The sequence below is a fragment of the Canis lupus genome, chromosome 2 (assembly GCF_011100685.1).
Source record: "Canis lupus familiaris isolate Mischka breed German Shepherd chromosome 2, alternate assembly UU_Cfam_GSD_1.0, whole genome shotgun sequence".
Lineage (NCBI taxonomy): Eukaryota > Metazoa > Chordata > Mammalia > Carnivora > Canidae > Canis > Canis lupus.
The window spans coordinates 4,355,410-4,377,690 of NC_049223.1; the positions used below are offsets into that span (position 1 = coordinate 4,355,410).

The window sequence follows — 22,281 nt, forward strand, 5'->3', positions numbered from 1 at the left end:
GAAAGAAGGAAATAATAAAGATTAGAGCAGAAATAAATTATATTGAAACTTCAGTCTGTCTCTGAGAATGAAGACCTGATGCTGAAGCTTGCTCCATTTCAGGACTGGGACTGGCATCTCCAAGATTTCCACCTCATGTCTTCAAGTTTGCACCTTGATCCAGACATCATCAACCCTGTCTCTCTAGTTCTTTTTGTTTGTCTGTTTAAGGCTTTATTCATTTGAGAGAGAGAGAGAGAGAGAGAGAGAGAAAACGCAGGAGGAGGGGGTGGAAGGGTAGGGGCCTGAGGGAGAAGGGGAAAGGGAGCAGAGTCCCCTGCTGAGTGTGGAGCCCGGGACAAGACTGATCCCAGGGCCCTGAGATTATGACCTAAGCAGAGGTCAGATGCTTAACCAACTGAGCCAACCAGATGCCCCTGTCCTCCTAGTTTTTGACGCTAAAAATGACACCATCCACCCCACCGAAGCCCCAGACCTGGACCCCCTCTCATCCGGGTTCACTGCTACATTCAGGGTCCTGGCCACCAACCCCCCCAGTGCCTCCTGCACCTGCCAGCCCTCTCCAGCACTTCTGCCCAGATTAGGGTCAAGCCTTCTGCCGCAGCTCTGGACAACCCAGCCCTGACGCACCCACACAGCACGAAGCCCCTGTCTGACTGCAGCGAGAAGCCAGCTACACTGCGCTGACTTGCAGTAAGTCGTTCATCCACCGCTGCACACTGGCCCAGCACTGCAGTATCCAGGCATCCACACAGGCTGGTGGCCCAACACCTCCTGTGGGACAGCCTTCAGAAGCACTGCGGCCGCTGCAGCCACAGGAAGCCGCAGCACCGCGGGGGTGCTGCAAGGCCTTCAGCATGGCTTGCTACTAACTCAGCACCTGCGCATGTCCCCTGCGCAAGTGCTGGGTGTGCACCAAGGGCTTCAGGCAGGACTCAGCCACTGAAGCACCTGTGAGTACACATTGGCTGGCTAGCAGCCATTCCCATGCCTGCAATGTGACAAGGCTATCGGCCAGAGCTCGGCGCTGCTGCAAAGTGCCCGTACCACGGTCCTCATTGGTGCAAGGCCTTCAGCCAGAGTCCAGTTTGCTGTACAACCTGTGCATCCACACGGCAAACGGTCCTGTGCCTGTCCCGTCTCCAAGACCTTTGGTGGGGCCTCTGCAATGCTGCAGCATCTGCAGGTGCATTCCGGAGTGTGCCCCATACCGCTGTCAGCTCTGCGGCAAGGCTTTCTGACAAGCCTCCAACCTCACTAAGCACAAGTGGGCACAGGAGGGTGTAACTACAGCTGCTGCCCCAGGCCCCGTCCTCAACCCTGCTTCAGTGTTGAGGCCAAGGCTGGTCTCCCTCCTGGGTCTTGATGCTCTCTGTTCTTGGGTCTGGCCTCAGCTCTGACCCTAACTCTGGCCTCAGCCCTGACCCTGGCTCTGTGCAGGGCTCCCTCCCTAATCCCAGCCCCAAAGCTGTCTCTGGCTCTGAATCTACCCTCACCCTTAATTCAGTCATATCTTCTGACCCTAAGCCTGGTCACAAGGCCAATTCCGGCCTGTGGCTAGCCTTGACCATGGATCTGGTCCCAGCCCCAATCAGCATCCAGTTTTATTCAACACACTACTGGAAGACCTAGCTGCCACAGCAGTAAGACAACAAAAAGAAATAAACAGCATCAAAATTGGTAAGGAAGAACTAAAACTTTCACTATTTGCAGATGACATGACACTCTAAATAGAAAACCCTAAAGACTCCACCAAAAAACTGCTAGAGCTGATAAATGAGTTCAGTAAACTCACAGGAAACAAAATCACTGTGCAGAAATCTGTTACACTTCTATAGCCTAATAATGAAACAGCATAAAAGGAAATTAATAAAACAATACCATTCATAATTGCACCAAAAATAACGATACCTAGGAATAAACCTAACCAAAGAGGTGAAAGACCAATACTCTGAAAACTCTGAAACACTAATAAAAGAAATTGAAAACAACACAAAGAAATAGAAAGACATTCCATGGCTATAGATTGGAACAACAAATATTGCTAAAGTAGCTATACAATCCAAAGCATTCTACCTATCTAATACAATCCCTAAAAATACTAATAGCATTTTTCACATAGTCAGAACAAAAAAATCCTAAAATTTATATGGAACCACATAATCCTGAATTTCCAAAGAAATTTTGAAAAAGAAATAAAAGGTGGAGATACCACAATTCACACATCAAGTTATATCTCAAAGCTAAAGTAACCAAAATAAGATGCTGGCACAAAAGTAGACATGTAGATCAATAGAAAAGAATAGAAAACCCAGAAATGAACCCACAGTTACATGGTCAACAATCTTCAACAAAGCAGGAAAAAACATCTAATGGGAAAAAGTCTCTTCAACAAATGGTGCCAGGAAAACTGGACAGTAACAAGCAAAAAATTGAAACTGGACAACTTTCTTGCAGCAAACACAAAATAAATTCAAAATGGATTAAAGGCTTTTATGAGACCTGAAACCATAAAAATCTCAGAAGAGAGTATAGGCAGTAATAATGTCTCTGACATTGGCCATAGAAACTTCTTAGATATGTCTCCTGAGGCAAGGGAAACAAAAAATAATAATAAACTAGGGGCACCTGGGTGGCTCAATCAGGCACCTGCCTTCAGCTCAGGTCATGATCTCAGGGTCCTGAGATCTGGCCTGCTTCTCCTTCTGCCTCTGCTCCTCCTCTCACTTGTTCTCTCTCTCTCTCTCTCTCAAATAAATAAATAAAATCTCTAAAAAATAAAAAAATAAACTATTGGGACTACATCAAAATACAAAGCTTCTGCACAGCAAAGGAAACGATCAACAAAACTAAAAGGCAACTGATGGAATGGGAGAAGATATTTGCAAATGACATATCTGATAAAGGGTTAGCATCCAAAATGTATATAAAGAACTGATACAAATAAACACACACACAAAAAAACAAATAATCCAATTTAAAAAACAGCAGAAGACATGAACAGACATTTTTCCAAAGAAGGCATCCAGAAGGCCAACAGACACATAAAAACATGCTCAACATCACTCAGCATCAGGGAAATACAAATCAAAACTACAACGAGATATCACCACACACCTGTCAGGATGGCTAAACTCAACAACATAAGGAACAACAGGTGTCGGTGAGGCTATGAACAAAAAGGAATCCTGGTGCAGTGTTGGTAGGGGGAATGCAAACTGGTACAGCCCCTATGGAAAACAGTATAGAGATTCTTCAAAAAGTTAAAAATAGAGTTACCCTATGATCCAGTAATCCCACTACTGGATATCTACTCAAAAAATTCAAAAAATTTCAAAGGGATACATACATACCAATGTTTATAGAGCATTTACAAAAGCCAAATTATGGAAGCAGCTCAAGTGTTCATTGACTGATGAATGGATAAAGAAAAAGCTATATACACAAAATAGAATATGATTCAGCCATCATAAAGAATTAAATCTTATCATTTGCAATTATATAGATGGAGCTAGAGAGTATAATGCTAAGTGAAATAAGTTAGTAGAAAGACAAACACCATATGATTTCATTAATATGTGGATTAAGGAAACAAAACAAACAGGAAAAAAGAGAAAGAAACAAATTAAGAAACAAATTCTTAATTATAGAGAACAGACATGGTTACCAGAGCAGAGGAGGATGAGAGGATGGGTGAAATTGGTGATGGGGATTAAGGAGTGCACCTTGTTGTGATGAGCACAGGATGATGTATCAACAATTCTGTTAAATCACTATATACTCACTAAATTAAAACTAAAATAACAAAAGTTAAATAAGTCAGGGATCTAATGTACAGCATAGTTTTGACAGTTAACAATACTATCATATACTTGAAATATGCTAAGAGAGTGGATATGAAGTGTTCTCACCACTACCACCCCCCAAAAAAAAGTTAACTATGTGAAGTGGAATAAAAGTCATAGAAGGTATCCTGTAATGATAATTTATTCATCTATTTAATTTTAAGACAGCTAAACCTCAAAAACCAAAAGTTAATGTCAACAAGTTAATAGGAGTATCATTGTAATAATTATTTGAATCTTCCTCCCATCTGTCAAAAAAAGGTTTTCTCAACCAAAAAGTAGGAAATTATTCTCTGGACCATATCCCTGTCCCTTTGAAATTTTTAGTAATGATTTTTCATAAATAATTCTTTAATTATATCTTAGTTTCCTATTTATTATAGAAGATACATAATCAAATTGAGAGAAGATTTTAAAAGCCAGATATTGAAAGCCAGCCATACCAATAAAACTTTCCAACAACCACATTGGCTACTACGCATTTGAAATGCAGCTAGTGTGACAGCAAAATTGATTTTTTAATTAAATTGAACTGAATTTTAATTTTAGTAGCCAAGTATGACTAGTGACCACCAGTTGGACAGTGCCATTTCAAACTATTAAAAATTTTAAGTAGGAGCAAACTGACTAGACTATTTGATTTGATTTAGAAACTCTAGGTATAGTATAATATCTGAACCATTGTCTTACATTCATTAGTAATCATATACCCACTCATTATTTTGGATTCTATTAACTCTTATATTTTACTTACTTGACTTTAGCCAACACCGCTTTCAAGGAGTATTTAGACTCTTGTTTAAGGCGATTTTTCAGTTCTTCTAGTTTTTGAACCTGCTTTACTATTCGTGCAATGCTTAAAGTGACTGTTTTGTCAGATACTGGAAAGTCTGCTTCTGAAAAACTTTGATCTTTACTTATCTAAAACAATAAAATTAGCCAGTTACTTAGGAAATACCCATTTTGCTCCTATACCTCAAAGAAATTTCATCATTTTATTTACCATATTTAAATAATTTTTATAATATTCTTATCTATAGCTATAATCAAATACTGATATTTTATAAATATGATATTACAAGTAATTACCTAGCTACAGGATTATAGATAAGTGCTGACTTTCACACATCAAACTCAAATCCAATCTTCTCTTTATTATCTCAATATATAAGAATTTTAAGCAAGTTCAATAACAATTGAAACAGGATAAGTTAAGGGCAATTCAAAATATTTACAAGAGAATTCTAAAGTAACTGCTTAGAAAGAAAATCCTTTCTAAGGATAGTCTTAACCTGTGATAAATATGGAAAGACAGTAATTTGCTCTCAAAAGCAATTCCTTCTACTGCTAACTCCCAGAAGTTAATATATAAAAGTCTATGAAACTGGCATTCCTTGGTCTATCTAGGAAAAACTGAGACCCATTTGGGTGTCTCAAGACTTTTAGAATAGATCAAGCTACAGAATAATGAACAAGCAAGAGAATCAGTAAGATCCACAGAATAAGGTGATAGACCATAACTGATATTCTAGGCATTAAGTCTACTTAAAGATAGTTGAGCAAGATGAGTGCCGCCCTCTTAAAAAAAAACAAAAAACAAAAAACAAACAAACAAAAAACACAATGAAAGAAACACAGAAACAGCCAATATGTAGAAACATAAATAAGTAGCATAGCAATTGAGTTAAAAAAAAATTTTTTTTACAAAATAGCAGAGATCCAACCTGATGGGAAGGAAAGCTAATAAACAAACAAATAAATAAATGTATGTATGTATGTATGTATGTATGTTTAAAAAGTAGTAATAGTCAAGGCATAGACATAAAACCTAGCAAAGAGAAATTCTAGCAATGGGATTTAAAAGAGACTTCATTTTAGTAATGGCTACTTGAAATGGAAATAGGATGTAATAGAAGTATACACTGGGCAATGTTCTGGAAATCTGAAATTGGGGGATGCAGAACAGGGGGAAGGGAAATAGAGGAGATGCATAGAAACTCTATGGATAAAGGCATGATCCCAAGAGAGGACACATTTGGTATATCAGATACATTGCCAAATCATAAGTGGAGTCTAAAAGTGATGTAGCAATCAGCCACAGTGATCAATGTATTGCCTCTCATCTAAAAATCCATTCTTCCATTGTCCTGCTTATAATAGCAGAACTTTTCTCTCTTGACAGGTATCATGTTAACCTTTATCAATAGAGGGTCCTAGACATGACAGAAAGAAGCAGCTTTCTTCCTAAGTCTGTCATCTCTCTCTGCTTAATCCTAGAAGACTGCACAGTATACCAGTAGAGATCATCTCCTAAAAGCTTCAACAGCACCACCCCCATCGGTGTTTTCCTCACAAGGTCCCTGGCATGACTCATTCCCTTGGGCAGCTTCTCCCAGGACTTCTTAACAAAATCTATCAGTGCAGAACTTCTCTCTGGGAAGCTTTCCAGCATACCACCCTTATAGACAGCAAGGGGTACAACATATCCCTGGAAGATGGCTTTTCCAAGGACTACAGAGGATGGCTTCCCAATGTACTGCCATCATGGGCAGCTTTCCAGTACATCCCAGTTCCACCAGCATGGCACCCCAGAAAACTTCTCTGCCAATCAGTGATGACAGCATCTCCTTCTTCACAAGGTGTGGACCTTAACCCTAGGTTAGGGAAAGGGTAAGGACAGGGATATTAAGTGCTTCCTTAAGTGTTTGCTTTCATACTCTCAGTAGAGGCTACTTCTTATACCTTCTATCCCTGTATTCTTTAGAGTTGTCTTTATCACTTTAGTAGGTATTCTCCTGTTACAATGATTCTTTATGTTAAACTTTCTCTATTCAGGTTACTGTGTAGTTTTTATCTTTTGATTAGACCTTAACTGATACATTATATTTCCCATTAGGAATTCAATTTAAACACAAGTCCTTTCTGGGAGAAGAGATGATGTTGCAAAACTAAAGGAATATGGACTAGACAATGAGATAGGCTATAAGATTTCATCAAAGGGACATAATGGGCATAGGTTCCAGCAGAACAACTCTGAAGTGCATAGCCTATATGCTTATCCTACATTTGTCTTCTGTGGCTTACCATATGTTATGAAGGCTTCGCCATGTATTTCTGTTAATGCAACATGACAGACATAAGCCTCACCAGCATGTACTAACAATAAAATGTGTCAGCAATTAAAACAAGATTATTCCACGATTCTCAAATGTTAGTATACATAATAATCCTCTAAAAAAATCCTATTAAAAAGGCAAATTCCTACTATACACATACAAGAAAACTTTAAATCAGTAAGTCTGACATGCAGTTCTGAAATGTGCATTTTTAACAGGTATCTTGGGTGATATTTAAACATGATCCATCAAATATATTTTAAGAAACATTTATTAAAAGACAGAAGATATGGGCACCTGGGTGGTTCAGCAGTTTGGCACCTGCCTTTGGCCCAGGGCGTGATCCTGGAGTCCTGGGATCGAGTCCCATGTCAGGCTCCCTGCATGGAGCCTGCTTCTCCCTCTTCCTGTGTCTCTGCCTCTCTCTCTCTCTCTCTCTCTCTCTCTCTCTCTCTGTCTCTCATGAATAAATAAATAAATCTTTAAAAAAAAAGAGGCAGAGGATAATACAAACACTTTGGCAATGTATCTGATACACCAAATTAAATAATTATTCAAAAGAATTAATTATGGATGTAAAAACTGAAAAATTTGGAATTCCAGATCAGAAATTTAGTTGTGTGCTGAAGATTCCTCCTGGTGAATATGAATGCATAAATCAGGATTTCAGGATTACCAGAAATGATGGTAACTGGCACTAAGGTATAAATAATAGATACAGAGAAAAGTAGACACATAGTATTTATATATATTATATAATATTTATATATATTAGCATATATTTATAATAGTATTTATGGTAATAATTGATAAGATGGAAATTTATAGTTCAAGAATTAGTTCTCTGATTAGTTATTTTTAAAATAAAGCAATTTGGTTAACAATAAGGTCTAGAGGACGACTGGACATAAGGGCCCAAGGTAAAGAAAGACACTAGAACTGGGGAAATGAGTCAAGGAGCTGAGAGGCTAGGATTTAGGGTAGGTCTCCACATTAACAGGACAAAGTATAAAAAGAAGGGAGAGAGACAAATTCAGGAATAAAATAGAATTAAAAGAAGTTGGTAGACAAAAATAAGCCAGAGGCAAGCTAGATGATTCACATTGCAAAGTATGCATTTTACAAGAGGGTAGAACAGTAGACTTCACATCAATCCCACATCTCTGCAAAGATAATGACCAATCTACCATACTAAAAGAAAAGCTACTAACACTCTTCCAATGTTAGCCATAGCTATCCTAAAGCAAAGAGTATACGGACCATAGAAGTCTATTCTGGAGCCAAAGGTATGATGACAAGAAGGTGCTAGCATACAGTTACAATTTCTATCTTTATTTTTTTAATTTTATATCTCAAATAAGTGAACTTATTTAATTTCAAGTACCTGGGATTCAAGAGCGTTTAATTGGACTAAACCATAAGCATAACCAAGGGAGAATCACAATGATTCTATAAATCATTGATGCTACCCTAGAAATCATCTTGTTATGTTAACATCATAAAGTCTTTCCCAAAATAGAATTAAAAACCCTTAAGGTTAGAGATCACCAGTTTTCAAAATGACCAAAAGACCTCTGAAAATCTAAAGTACAAAAAAAATTATTAAAATAACATTAAATTTAAAGAAAATCAATATATAATTTTATAAGTAAGTATATTATCATATTATACATGCTTTTTTAAATACAGGAGAAATAATTAAGTTGATAAGTTTTCTCTTGTCACTTTTATGTCAGATAGGAAAGAAGGATAATTAAAATTTCCATTATTTAATTTTAGGAGAAAAAATGTGTCAGACTCAGAACATTCCAGACACATGCATGAATGCAGTGTGTAATCCCTGGGGAACATTATGTCCTACCCATTTTTTTTCCTTCTCTACCTAAATTAAAAGATTACAAACAATGATTATTCAAACAATTTTCACTTCAAATTGATTTCCAAGTGAGACAAAATATCAATTTAATTCACAATTAAGAAATGTTATACTTACCTCTTCTATATGATTGACCTGTCGCTGAAACCACTTTGAAAAGAAAAAAAAAAAAGAAAGAAATACTTATTGACAGGTTATTTGAACATATGGGTACACATGCATGCATTTGTGTGCATGTATCTTCATCTATCACATATTAGCCCTGAACCAAACATCATTTACCTTAGGGTTCAGAATAGGGCTAATGCAACATAACTGGAACATAACATTTTTAACAATATATAGTAGCAAGTTTGGAAGTTCTTTTTATGCCTCAAAACTTAGAAACCTCTTCTTCATTAATATGTATTTCTGTACTAAATGTTAGTAGACTTAAACTGCAACATATTGAACATACCTGATAAAGAGATTCCAAAATCTGGAAAATAAAGTTTTATTAAAACATTTTTTAAAAAATTTGTCATAATATATGTGATAAAATATTTAAGTCTAATTCTCAATCAGAAAAATGCACAAATCACTAAAACTATAAATCTATAATCCAAAAATCATAATTTTTATAATACAGATGTAGTTTTAGTATATCTTACATAGACAACTCAATTCTAGAAAAACTTCTGTCATTATAGATCGATATTAGAATATCCAAAATAATTCACATATATGATTTCATATATTTTCTTAATATAGGTAAGGAATAAACTTAAGATTCCTTTTGGAAGAGATTTTTTTATATAGCAGAGAGTACAATAATGAAAAGCATTATCATAAGAACATTATTTCTTCAACATAACTTTGCTCTGGTAAAGGGCCTAAAAATCAAGATATAAAATATTATACTACTACTTGATATTTTTAATGGAAATTGCAAAGAACTGGTTTGGGAGATTGTGACAGAAATTGAATATCCAAAATGAATCATACAATCCAAAATACCAATATTTAACACTTAGAAAATATAATGTTAAAATGATTATGTCTGCCACACATACACACAAAAAGCCCATTCTATTACATCCAGATAAACGTTTCTAATTACTTTATTAAGTAAAAATATTACTACATTCATTCAGGCAGTAAAGAAAAGTTAATTAACTAAAAATCAGGCTAGTCTAAATTTCCCTTCTGCCACACTAACCCTAAATCAATGGTTCAAAAAGTGTGGTCCCATAGTCAAAAGCATCAGCATCACCTAAACAAACATATTCATTGGTAATATAAATTCTTAGGCCCCATCTCAGTCAACTGGATCAAAAACTGTGGGAGTAGGACCAGCAATTTGTGTTTTAACTAGCGGTCCAATTGATCCCATTGTATACTAAAGTTTGAGAATCACTGTGCTAAATAATAAGAAATCAGAAATCTAAGTAAAAAAGGCTGACATCCTCAAGAAAACATACTAAAATTAAATAAACATCCATGTCTGAAGGAAAATATTTTCAGCTACATAAGGATTTAAAATGTAATATTCACTGAGGCATACCACCTTGGAATAAACTTGTTCTTTCCACCATCAAAAGAGATTCCAAGGTTCTCAAAACCTCCTTTCCTATCTTAGAAGATGATGGGAAACCATCAATATATCAATTCATCCATTCATGAGAGCCAGAGTTCAACAACTATTTAAGCCACTAAAAGCCTGGAGAACAAAGGCTTTCTCAACTACTGAGAAAACCACATCAGTTCCAGTAATGCTGAATCTAGAACATTATTAATAAACATGGAAAATGAAAACTGACCATATGTGAGAAAATCAATTTCAGGCAAACACTAAACAGAATGAGAAAATTCTGTGAAGATGTGGGAGAATATATCTAAAGTTCCCCAGAAAATATAAACTTCCATTCTAATTTTAAAGATATCATTTAAGTGTAAAGCCAAAATAAAACTATTTTCAGAAATAGTTTTCTATTTCTATTTCAGAACTATTTTCAGAAACTCAAAGGCTCAGAAATGATTTCACCACACATTCTAACCTAGCAAACAATAACAAAATTAATTCTTAGAAAAGTAAACCTAAGAAAAAACTACAGGCAAGGTAACCAGGAAATATCCTACTCTTTTTGTTTGTTTCAAGTTTTTATTCAAATGCCAGTTAGTTAACATATAAGATAATATTAGTCTTAGGAGTAGAATTTAGTGATTCATCATTTACGTATAACTCACTGCTCATCACAAGTGTCCTTCTTAATACCCATCACTCATTTAACCCATCCTCCTGCCTGCCTCATCTCCCCCTCCAGCAATCCTCAGTTCTGTTCTCTATAGTTAAGAGTCTGTTATATGGCTTGCCTCTCTATTCCCTTCCCACATTCATCTGTTTCTTAAGTTCCACATATGAGTGAAATCATATGGTACTTGTCTTTCTCTGACCGACTTATTTCGTTTAGCATAATACAATATAGTTCCATCTATGTTATTGCAAATGGCAGGGTCTCATTCTTGTTTATGGCTGAGTAATATTCCATTGTATATATACCATAACTTCTTAATTCATTCATGAGTCAATGGACATTTAGACTCTTCCCATAATTTGGCTATTGATAATGCTGCTATAATATAAACATCAGGATACATATCCCTTTGAATTAGTATTTTTGCACTCTTTGAATAAGTACCTAGTAGTGCGATTGCTAGATCCTTGGGTAGTTCTATTTTTAACTTTTTTTTTTAATTTATTTTTTATTGGTGTTCAATTTACTAACATACAGAATAACCCCCAGTGCCCGTCACCCATTCACTCCCACCCCCCGCCCTCCTCCCCTTCTACCACCCCTAGTTCGTTTCCCAGAGTTAGCAGTCTTTACGTTCTGTCTCCCTTTCTGATATTTCCCACACATTTCTTCTCCCTTCCCTCATATTCCCTTTCACTATTATTTATATTCCCCAAATGAATGAGAACATATAATGTTTGTCCTTCTCCGACTGACTTACTTCACTCAGCATAATACCCTCCAGTTCCATCCACGTTGAAGCAAATGGTGGGTATTTGTCATTTCTAATAGCTGAGTAATATTCCATTGTATACATAAACCACAATAGCCAAACTGTGGAAGGAGCCTCGGTGTCCAACGAAAGATGAATGGATAAAGAAGATGTGGTTTATTTTTAACTTTTTGAGGAACTTCTATACTGTTTTCCAGAGTGGCTGTACCAGTTTGCATTCCCACCAACAGTGTAGGATTCCCTTTTCTTTGCATCCTCACCAACATCTGTTGCTTCCTGTATTATTAATTTTAGCCATTCCGTCAGGGGTGAAGTGATATCTCATTATAATTTTATTTGTATTTCCCTGATGATGAGTAATATTGAGCATCTTTTCATGTGTCTGTTAGCCATCTGAGTAAAAATACCCTACTCTTAAAAAATTGTGGTTAATGGGCCTGGCACTCAATGCTGCTATCATAAAAAGCTTCCTAATAAGAAGATGGCATAATTTTTTTAAAGTGAAATAATCTGCAACTAACACTCTAGACAGGCTATTATATCACTGAAGCCAAGAGAAGTCCGGAAGTAGCTTTTACCTTTTTTTTCATCTACCTCAGAACCCTCTCAAAGCAAAACAAAACAAAACAAAACAAAACAAACAAACAAACAAAAAAAACCACACACACACAAAAAAAAAACCCAGCTAAGTGGAGGGCATTCCTCAACATTGAAAGGCAAATAAATAAGCCAAAGCTCTCTGGAGAAAAAGATTGCAATTGCAGCAAATAATAGGCATGTCAACAGCTTGGAAGAAAAAGCTGGGAGTTACTTTGGAAAATAAGGATTTTGAAAAGATCCCATATATAAGGGGGAATCTTGTCAGCCATACACTTGCCCATGCCGGGACTCATGCTCAGAAAATTTCTGAGTGACATTAAATTTCCACCTTTTTTTATCTTTGGCTCAAGGGGAAGCAGAAAAGGGAGGCTAACTCAAGATTTGTATATAGCCTGGCTAAGCTTTGAAGGAGTATCCCAACACAGAGCCAATCTTAAAGGAACAGGGGGAAAATTTTTTTTTCTCTCTCTCTCTTTCTTCTTTTTTTTTTTTTTTTTTTTTTTGTGGCTCAAGGTATTTAAGGAAATCTTTATCAAATCCACCAACTGAGGGGATTTACCCCAAAGATACAGATGCAATGAAACGCCGGGACACCTGCACCCCGATGTTTATAGCAGCAATGTCCACAATAGCCAAACTGTGGAAGGAGCCTCAGTGTCCATCGAAAGATGAATGGATAAAGAAGATGTGGTCTATGTATACAATGGAATATTATTCAGCCATTAGAAACGACAAATACCCACCATTTGCTTCGATGTGGATGGAACTGGAGGGAAATAAGTCAATCAGAGAAGGACAAACATTATGTGGTCTCATTCATTTGGGGAATATAAATAATAGTGAAAGGGAATATATGGGAAGGGAGAAGAAATGTGTGGGAAATATCAGAAAGGGAGACAGAACATAAAGACTCCTAAATCTGGGAAACGAACTAGGGGTGATGGAAGGGGAGGTGGGCGGGGGGTGGGGGTGACTGGGTGGCGGGCACTGAGGTGGGCACTTGATGGGATGAGCACTGGGTGTTATTCTGTATGTTGGCAAATTGAACACCAATAAAAAATAAATTTATTAAAAAAAAATCCACCAGCTGACCACAAGCAATAGGAACAGAGAGCCGAGAGACAAAATACATCATCAAAGAATATAGACTTTCAAAATAAAGTTTAGACTTCTGATTTCCAATGTGACATGGAAGGAACCTGGATTAGTCATTCTGACCTAACAATAAAAGCTGAATGAACTGAAAATCAACAACTCTTCTTATATCTATCAAAGAATCAAGGTCACAGAACAAATCACAGCACCAAAAATTGAAGAGATAAACAGCTGATACGAAGAATCAGAAAGTATCAGAGCAGAAATCCATAAGAACAAACTTCCACAGGAACTAGCAGTGGGATAAGAAAACTCAAACTAAAAATGAAATGCAGGAAGCTCAGCATGGACAAGTTCAAGTTAAAAAATTCAGTGGTGATAAGTTTTGAGGAGTTTCTTTAAAAACTAAGCCTACTCTTACTATATTATCTAGCAATCATTCTCCTTGGTGTTTACCCAAATGAGTTGAAATACTATGTCCATACAAAAACATCTGCACACAGATGTTTATAGCAGGTTTATTCAAAATTGTCAAAACTTGGAAGCAAACAAGGTGTCATCCAATAAGTGAATCAAAAGACTGGTACAACTACGCAATAAATTGTTATTCTGCATACATCCAAAAAAGAGCTGCCAGTCCATGAAAAGACACGTATGAATCTTAATTGAATATTGCTAAGTGAAAGAAGCCAATCAAAAAGAGGCTATACACATTGTATGATTCCAACTATATGACATTCTGGAAAAGAAAAACTATAAACACATAAAGAGATCAGTGGCTATCAGGGGTTAAATAGGGAAAGGAAGATAAATATGTGAAGCACATAGAATTTTTAGGGCAGTGAAACTATTCTGTATACTATAATTGCACATACATATCATTTTACATTCCTTAAAACCCATAGAATGGACAAGAGAAAGCCGTATGTAAACTATAGACTTTGGATGGTGATGATGTGTCAATATAGTTTCATAGATCATACAGAGATAACAGTCTGGTGCATGATGTTAATAGGGGAAGCCATGTATGCATAGAAATAGGGGAAATATGGAAACTCTCTGTAATATATGCATTCTGCTGAAAACATAAAATTGCTTTAAAAATGAATATTTAAAAAATAATAGCTTAGAAAACTCACTAAACAAAAGTAACCACAAAATTTAAGGAGAGGGGAAAATCTGATATCCAGAGTTACCACATATTCAAAATATCTAGTTTTTAACAAAAAATTATGAAGCAAGCATTCAGTGAATCAGGAAATTGTGACTTATTTGAAGGAAAAAAATATAAACAGATACTGTCCCTAAGAAAGCTTACACACTGAACTTAGTAGACAAAAACTTTAAATCAACTGTCTTAAATATATCCAAAGTGCTAAAGGAAATCATGCACAAAGAATTAAAGGAAACAAAAAACAGCATTCTAACAAGTATAAGTAAAGATATAGAAATTACAAAAAGAAGCCAAATTCTAGAAATTAAAAATTAAATAAGTGAACAAAAGGAACTATAACTGAAATGAAAACTTTACTAGAGGGTTTTGAAAACAGATTTGAACAGGCAAAAGAATCAGTCAATTTAAAAACAGGTCAATTGAAATTATCCATTCTGAGGGGAAAAAAAGAAAAATGAATGAAAAAAGGAACAGAGCCTAACAGAACTATGGGACATCATTGATATTATCAACATAGACATAACAGGACTCCCAGGAAAACAGAAAGAAAAGTGGGTAAAACGAATAAGGAAATAATTACTGCATATTTCCCAAATTTGAGAAAAAACAAGGATTTATATGTCAAAATCCTAGAAGAATAAATGAAAAAGATCCATATGAAGACACATTATAGTAAAACTGTTGAAAGCCAAACACAAATATAAAATTTTGAAAGCAAAACGAGAGAATATGTACAAGAGATCTTCAATAAAATTAACAGCTGATTTCTCTTCAGAGACTATGGACACCAGTAGGTAGTGTGATGGCATATTTTAAATGCAATTAATGAAAAAATACCATATGCCAAGTATTACATATCTGGCAAAATTATCCTTCAAAGATGAAAGAGAACTTAAGAAAAAAGCCATTGTTAAATTTAAGAAAATTATGAATAAAAAGATGTAAACATGACAGCATACACATAAACTGTAAAGGAAGGAATAAAAGGAACAAAAAGAAGTTTTTTAAGAATGCATTTGAACTTAAATGACTGGCAAATTAATAGAGACTGCTATATGCTTAAGATGTTATATATGAACTTCATGGTAACCACAAACCCAAAATCTATAAAAGATCCAAAAAAAAGAGAAAGAATCCAAATATAACACTACAGAAATTCATAAATCACAAAGGACAGCAAGAAGCAGAGAACTACAAAAACAACCATAAAATAATTAACAAAATGGCAATAAGTACATAACTAACAATAATTACTTTATATATAAAAAGCCTAAATAATTACTTTATATATAAATACTTTATATATAAAAAGCCTATATATATAAAAAGCCTTCAATCAAAAGACATAGAGTGGCATAATGGATTAAAAATTTAAGAACCATCTACATACTCCCTATAAGAGACTCACTTCAGACCCAAAAACCCATACACACTGAAAGTGAAGGAATGGAAAAATACTGATCCTATAAATGGAAGAAAAAAGAAAAGGCCAGGTAACAATACTTATATCAGACATAATACTTTTAAACAAAGACTAACAAAAAATAAAGGTGTTACATAGTAATAAAATAAAGGAATCAATCAAACAAGCAGATATAACAACTGTAAACAGCTATTGTAAATATCTAAACAATATTAGAGCACCTAAATATATAAAGCAAATATAAATAGACATAAAGGGAGTAATCGATTGTAATACAATAATAATAGGAGATTTTAACACCTAACCTATATCAATGGATAGATCATTCAGGCAGAAAATCAATAAGGAAACAAGAGTCTCTGAATGACACATTAGACCATATGGACATAACACACATATATAGAACATTCCATCCAAAATAATAGAATATGCATTCTTCTCAAGTGCACATGGAACATTCCTAAGAATAGATTATATGTTAGGCACAAAACAAGTTTCAATAAATTAAAGAAAAACTAAAATCATACTATGCATCCTTTTCAATCACAATGGTATGAAACTAAATATCAGAAGAAAAAAATGAAAAGAACACAAACACATAGAATCTAAACAATACACAATAAACTGAGGGTCAATGAAGAAATCAAAGAAAAAATTGAAAAATATATGGAGACAGATGAAAATACAACTGTCTAAAATCTTTGGGACACAGCAAAAGTAGTATTAAGAGGGAGATCCATAGCAACACAAGCTTACCTCAAGAAACAAGAAAAATTCAAATAAGCAATCTAATCTTACACCTAAATGAACCAGAAAAAGAACCAAAAAAGCCTAAGGTGAATAGAAAGAAGAAAAATTAATAACGATCAGAATACAAATAAATAGCATAGACTTTTTAAAAAGGAAAAGACCAATGAATGAAACCAAGAGCTGGTTCTTTAAAAAGATAAACAAAATTGATAAACCCTTAGCCAGACTCATCAAGAAAAAAAGAAAAATTCAAATAAATAAAATCAGAAACAAAAGAGCAGAATCAACTTACACCACAGAAATACAACAAAATATAAGAGAATACTATGAAAAATTACATGTCAGCAAACATATAGAGGGCCAATTATCCATTTCTCAAAAGAAATGGATAAAATCCTAGAAATATACAGTCTTCTAAAATTGAATCAGGCAGAGACAGAAAATCTGAAGACCAATTATTAGTAATGAAATTGAATTAGTAATCAAAAAACTGCCAAAAAATAAAAGCCCAGTGGCACCTGGGTGACCAGTCAGTTAAGTGTCTGACTCCATTTTGGCTCAGGTCATAATCTCAGGGTCCTGAGATTGAGCCCCACATCAGGTTCCCTGCTCAGTAGGAAGTTTGCCTCCTTTCTCTCTGTCTTTCTCCCTCTGCCCCTCCCCCTGCTTATGTCTCTCACTCTCTAAAATAAATATATCTTTAAAAATAATAATTAATAAATAAATAAAAATAAATCCAGGACCAGATGGATTCATAGGTGAATTCCACCAAGCATTTAAAGAGTTAATGCCTAGTCTCAAACTATTTCAAAAAACGGAAGGAGTTTCCAAATTCATTCTACAAAGCCAGATTTACCCTAACACCAAAATCAGACAAAGACACCATGAAAAAAAGAAAATAATAGGCCAATATCACCAACGAACATAGGTGCAAAAATCCTCAGCAAAATACAAGTAAACTACATTCAAAATGCATTCACCACAAACCAGAGGCATTTATTCTGGGGTGCCTGGGTGGCTCAGTGAGTTAAGTGTCTGACTTTGGCTCAGGTTACAATCTCCGAATCCTGGGATCAAGCCCTGTGATCAAGCCCTGTGTCATCCTCCTCACTTGGCAGGGAGTCTGTTTGTCCCTCTTCCTCTCTCTTTGCCCCTCCTCCCATTCATGCACACATGCTCACTGTCTCTCAAATAAATAAAATCTTTTAAAAAAGAGATTTATTCTGGGAGTGCGAGGATGGTTTAATATTTACAAATCAATGTGATACATCACATCAACAAAAAGGATTAAAAACCATATGATCATCTCAATAGATGCAGAAGCAGCATTTGAAAAAATTCAATAGCCATTCATGATAAAAATTCTAAAGAAATGGGTTTAGCAGAAACATACACCAACATAACAAAGGCCATATAAACACACACACACACACACACACACAAACACACACACGCACAGTTAACATCATACTCAAAGGGGAAAAAATTAGAGCTTTTCCCCAAAGGTCAGGAACAAGACAGGACATCAATTCTCACTCTCACCACATTTATTCAAGCATAAATCAGGCAAGAAAAACAAATAAAAGGTATCCATATTGGTAAGGAAGAAGTTAAACTGTCATTATGCAAATGGCATAATGCTATACATAGAAAACCCTAAACTATTAGAACTATTAGAAATAATAAATGAATTCAGTAACATTGCAGAATACAAAATTAATATTTAGAAATATGTTGCATTTCTATACACTAATAAGAAATTAGCAGAAGGAGAATTAAGAGAACAATTCTATCTACAATTACACACACACACACACACACACACAAATTAAATACCTGGGAATAAATTTAACAAAGGTGGTGAAAGACCTGTACTCCGAAAGCCATAAAACACTGATGAAAGAAAAGTATGACACAAATAGAAAGCTATTCCACACTTATGGATTTAAAGAACTAATACGGTTAAAATGTCCATACTACCCAAGGCAATCTACAGATTTAATGCAATCCCTATCAAAATAGCAATCGCATTTTCACAGAACTAGAACAAACAATCCTAAAATTTGTATAGAACCACAAAAGATCACAAATAGCTAAAGCGATCTTGAGAAAGAAAAACAAAGCTGGAGGTATCACAATTCCAGATTTCAAGATATACTACAAATCTGTAGTAATGAAAACAGTATGATACTGGTACAAAATCACTCATAGATCAATGGAACAAAATAGAAAATCCAGAAATAAATCTATGCTTACGTGGTCAATTAATCTACAACAAAGAAGGCAAGAATATACAATAGGAAAAAGACACTCTCTTCAATTAATGGTGCTAGGAAAACTGGACAGTGATACGCAAAAGGATGAAACTGGACCACTTTCTACACCACACACAAAAAATGGATTAAATACCTAAAACCATAAAAATCCTAGAAGAGAACACAGATACTTTTTTTCTGATACTGACCATGGCAAATTTTTTCTAGATAGGTCTCCTAAGGAAAGAGAAAAAAAGCAAAATAAACTATTAGGATTACATCAAAATAAGCTTTTGCATAGCAAATGAACTATCAACAAAACAAAAAAAGCAATCTACTGAATGGGAGGAGACATTTGCAAATGATATATCTCATTAGGGGTTAACATCCAAAATATACAAAGAACTATATAACTCAAAATCAAAAAAAAAAAAAAAAGAAAGAAAGAAGAAAGAAAAGATAAAGAAAAAACAAAACACAATCCAATAAAAAAAATGGCAGAGACCTAAACAGTTTTCCAAAGAAGACATATAGATAGCCAATAGATACATGAAAAGATACTCAAAATCACTAATTATCAGAGAAATGAAAATTGAAACCACAACAACATATCACCTCACACCTGTCAGAATGGCTAGTAGCAAAAAGACAAGCAATAACTAATGTTGACAAGGATGTAGAGAAAGAGAACTTTCGTATACTGTTGGTGGGAATGTAAGTTGGTGCAGCTATTATGGAAAACAGGATAGAGATTCCTCAAATTGGAATTGAAACGCCAGTCTCTGGTTTTTATTGCAAAATTTAATCTATATTTATTTACTTATTTATTTATAAATAAAATTTTTTTTTTTGTATTTTATAAGAGAATGAGCACAAGAGGGTAGGGGCAGAGGGAGAGGGAGAAGCAGAAACCCTGCTGAGCAAGGAGGAGCCTGATGCCAGGCTTGATCCCAAGAGGCTGGGATCAAGACCTGAGCTGAAGGCAGACACTTAATTGACTGAGCCACTCAGGCTCCACTTAATCTATATTTAATGTAACTACCTACCTGGAAGGATTTATTTCTGCTGGTATCTTATTTTTCTGTATATCATGCTATTTTAGAAACTCATTTCTTTTATTAATTCGTTTTATTTGGTTTAATTTAGCATACTGTTTTGATTCATTTTCCTTTTCTGTATATTTTTTAATTTTTTATTAGTAGTTACCTTAGGAACAGACTCTACACTGAACAGGGAGTTTGTTTAAAATTGTCTCTCTCCCTCTCTTTCTGTCCCTACCACCCCCCTCAAATAAATAAATCTTTTTAAAAAATTAAAAATAAAAAAATTAATTAAGGCAGGGCAAGACAGAGGAACAAATGGCATACTGCTGTATGTACCAAAAAAAAAAAAAAAAAAGGCAAAAATGGAAGTCTTATACCCTAACATGTTAACAATTATACTATGCATCTGGTCAAAACACTCCAATTAAAGGCAGATATCATCATACTTAAATTTTTTCTTTTTTTTTTCTTTTTAAAAAAAATTTTTTTTAAAAAGCTTTCTCTATAGGAAACACATTTTAAATATAAATATATAAATAAGTTAAGTAGAAGAAGTATCATAACAACACTAATCATCAAAAAAAAAAAAACTGGAGGAACTGTATCAATATCAGACAACAGACTATAGGATGAGAAATATTACCATAGACAAATGAAACACTATTTCATCATAACCAAATGGTCAATTCATACAAAAAGACAAAATAAATTATTGGATTCAACTAGCTATGCTTTGTTTAGGATTTTTTACATCTGCTTACAAGTAAAATTGCCCTATAATTTACCTTTATCTAAATGTCTATATAAGCTGTAGGTTCAAGAATAACATATTCTAACATAGCCTCTTATATCGAGTTGGGGAAATATCTTGGTTTGAGTTCCCCCAAAAGCAGATACCAAGAATTGTGTGCAAGTGGTTTGTAAGGCAAACTCAAAAAACATGGTGAGAGATAAAGAAATCGAACAAAGAATGGTGTATAGACCATACACATGAGTTGTGACTAGGAGAAACTGAGGCTTAATCTCATGAGGGACCATTTTAGAGCATGTGTAAGAATACTTCATACATGCCCATGAAGGATACTTATTCATCCATTCTGGGAATATTAGCTCTGCAGCAGTCCCAGTCTGCCAGTCCTGTGGGACCTCTACAGCCAGACACAGCTGTCAGGCAAAGAAACATGATGTACTTCAATTAGAAGCTAGAATGAATTTCTGAACTTGGATCGGACAGTTGTTTGAGGTTCAATGAAACTATTATTGTACATCATGTAAAAAAAAAAATCCACCTCTGTAGGATGGTAGCCTCTAATCCCACAGTACCTAGTCTTGCAGGGCCTGGAAATTAATATTACCAAAGTAGATCACTGGGAGTGATGAGAAGAGGAGGCAAATCTAACCTTTTTGATTCCTGGACCTGTGTAACTCTAGTAACTGGGAACATAGCACCACAGTTGGTTCAACACGTATACCACATCTTGCTGGACAGCACTCTACCACCCACCTCATGCTGTATTATTATGGAGCTGAACATAAGGACTGTTATATATTCCTGGTGAACCAAACCTTTGATTCTTGTATGGACACTCATCTCTAATTTTATTTGCCTTACCTTCAAATTTGTCTAACAATAATAAAGCCATGCTAGCTTTAAGTTACCATATATTTGTCTATCCTTTACCTTTATTTTTTAGTTTTTATTCTATTTTTGTAGTCACCATGCAGTGCATTATATCCCCAGAACTTATTTATCTTATACTAAAAGCTTCTATCTTTTGATCATCATCACTCATTTCTCCCACCTCTCATCTCCCCACCACCTCTGCCTACCACCAATCTGTTCTCAATCCAGTTTTTTTACATATAAGTCAGATCATACTTTGTCTTTCCTTGTTTGACTTATTCCCCTTAGCGCAATGTGCTCAAGGTCCATCCATACTGCTGCATATGGCAGAATTTCCTTCTTCTTTATGTAAGAGTAATACTCCATTGAATATATAGATACCACATTTTCTTTATCCATTCATTAACTGAGGGACATTTAAGTTGTTTCCGTGTCTTTGGCTTTTGTGAATAATGCTGCAATAACCATAGGGGT

General features: G+C 35.0%; 1 protein-coding gene across 15 annotated transcripts in view; it reads right to left on the reverse strand.

Annotated features, from left to right (window-relative positions):
• CCDC7 (coiled-coil domain containing 7) overlaps positions 1-22,281 on the reverse strand; it is a 383,402-nt gene that overhangs the window by 324,871 nt on the left and 36,250 nt on the right. For all 15 annotated transcript variants that reach the window (XM_038529717.1, XM_038529714.1, XM_038529715.1 and 12 more), the window contains exons 5-7: positions 9,295-9,315; positions 8,955-8,987; positions 4,600-4,766 (exon numbers count right to left, since the gene is read on the reverse strand). In XM_038529717.1, the coding sequence (XP_038385645.1) occupies positions 4,600-4,766; positions 8,955-8,987; positions 9,295-9,315 (221 nt within the window). The remainder of the gene's footprint in view (positions 1-4,599; positions 4,767-8,954; positions 8,988-9,294; positions 9,316-22,281) is intronic.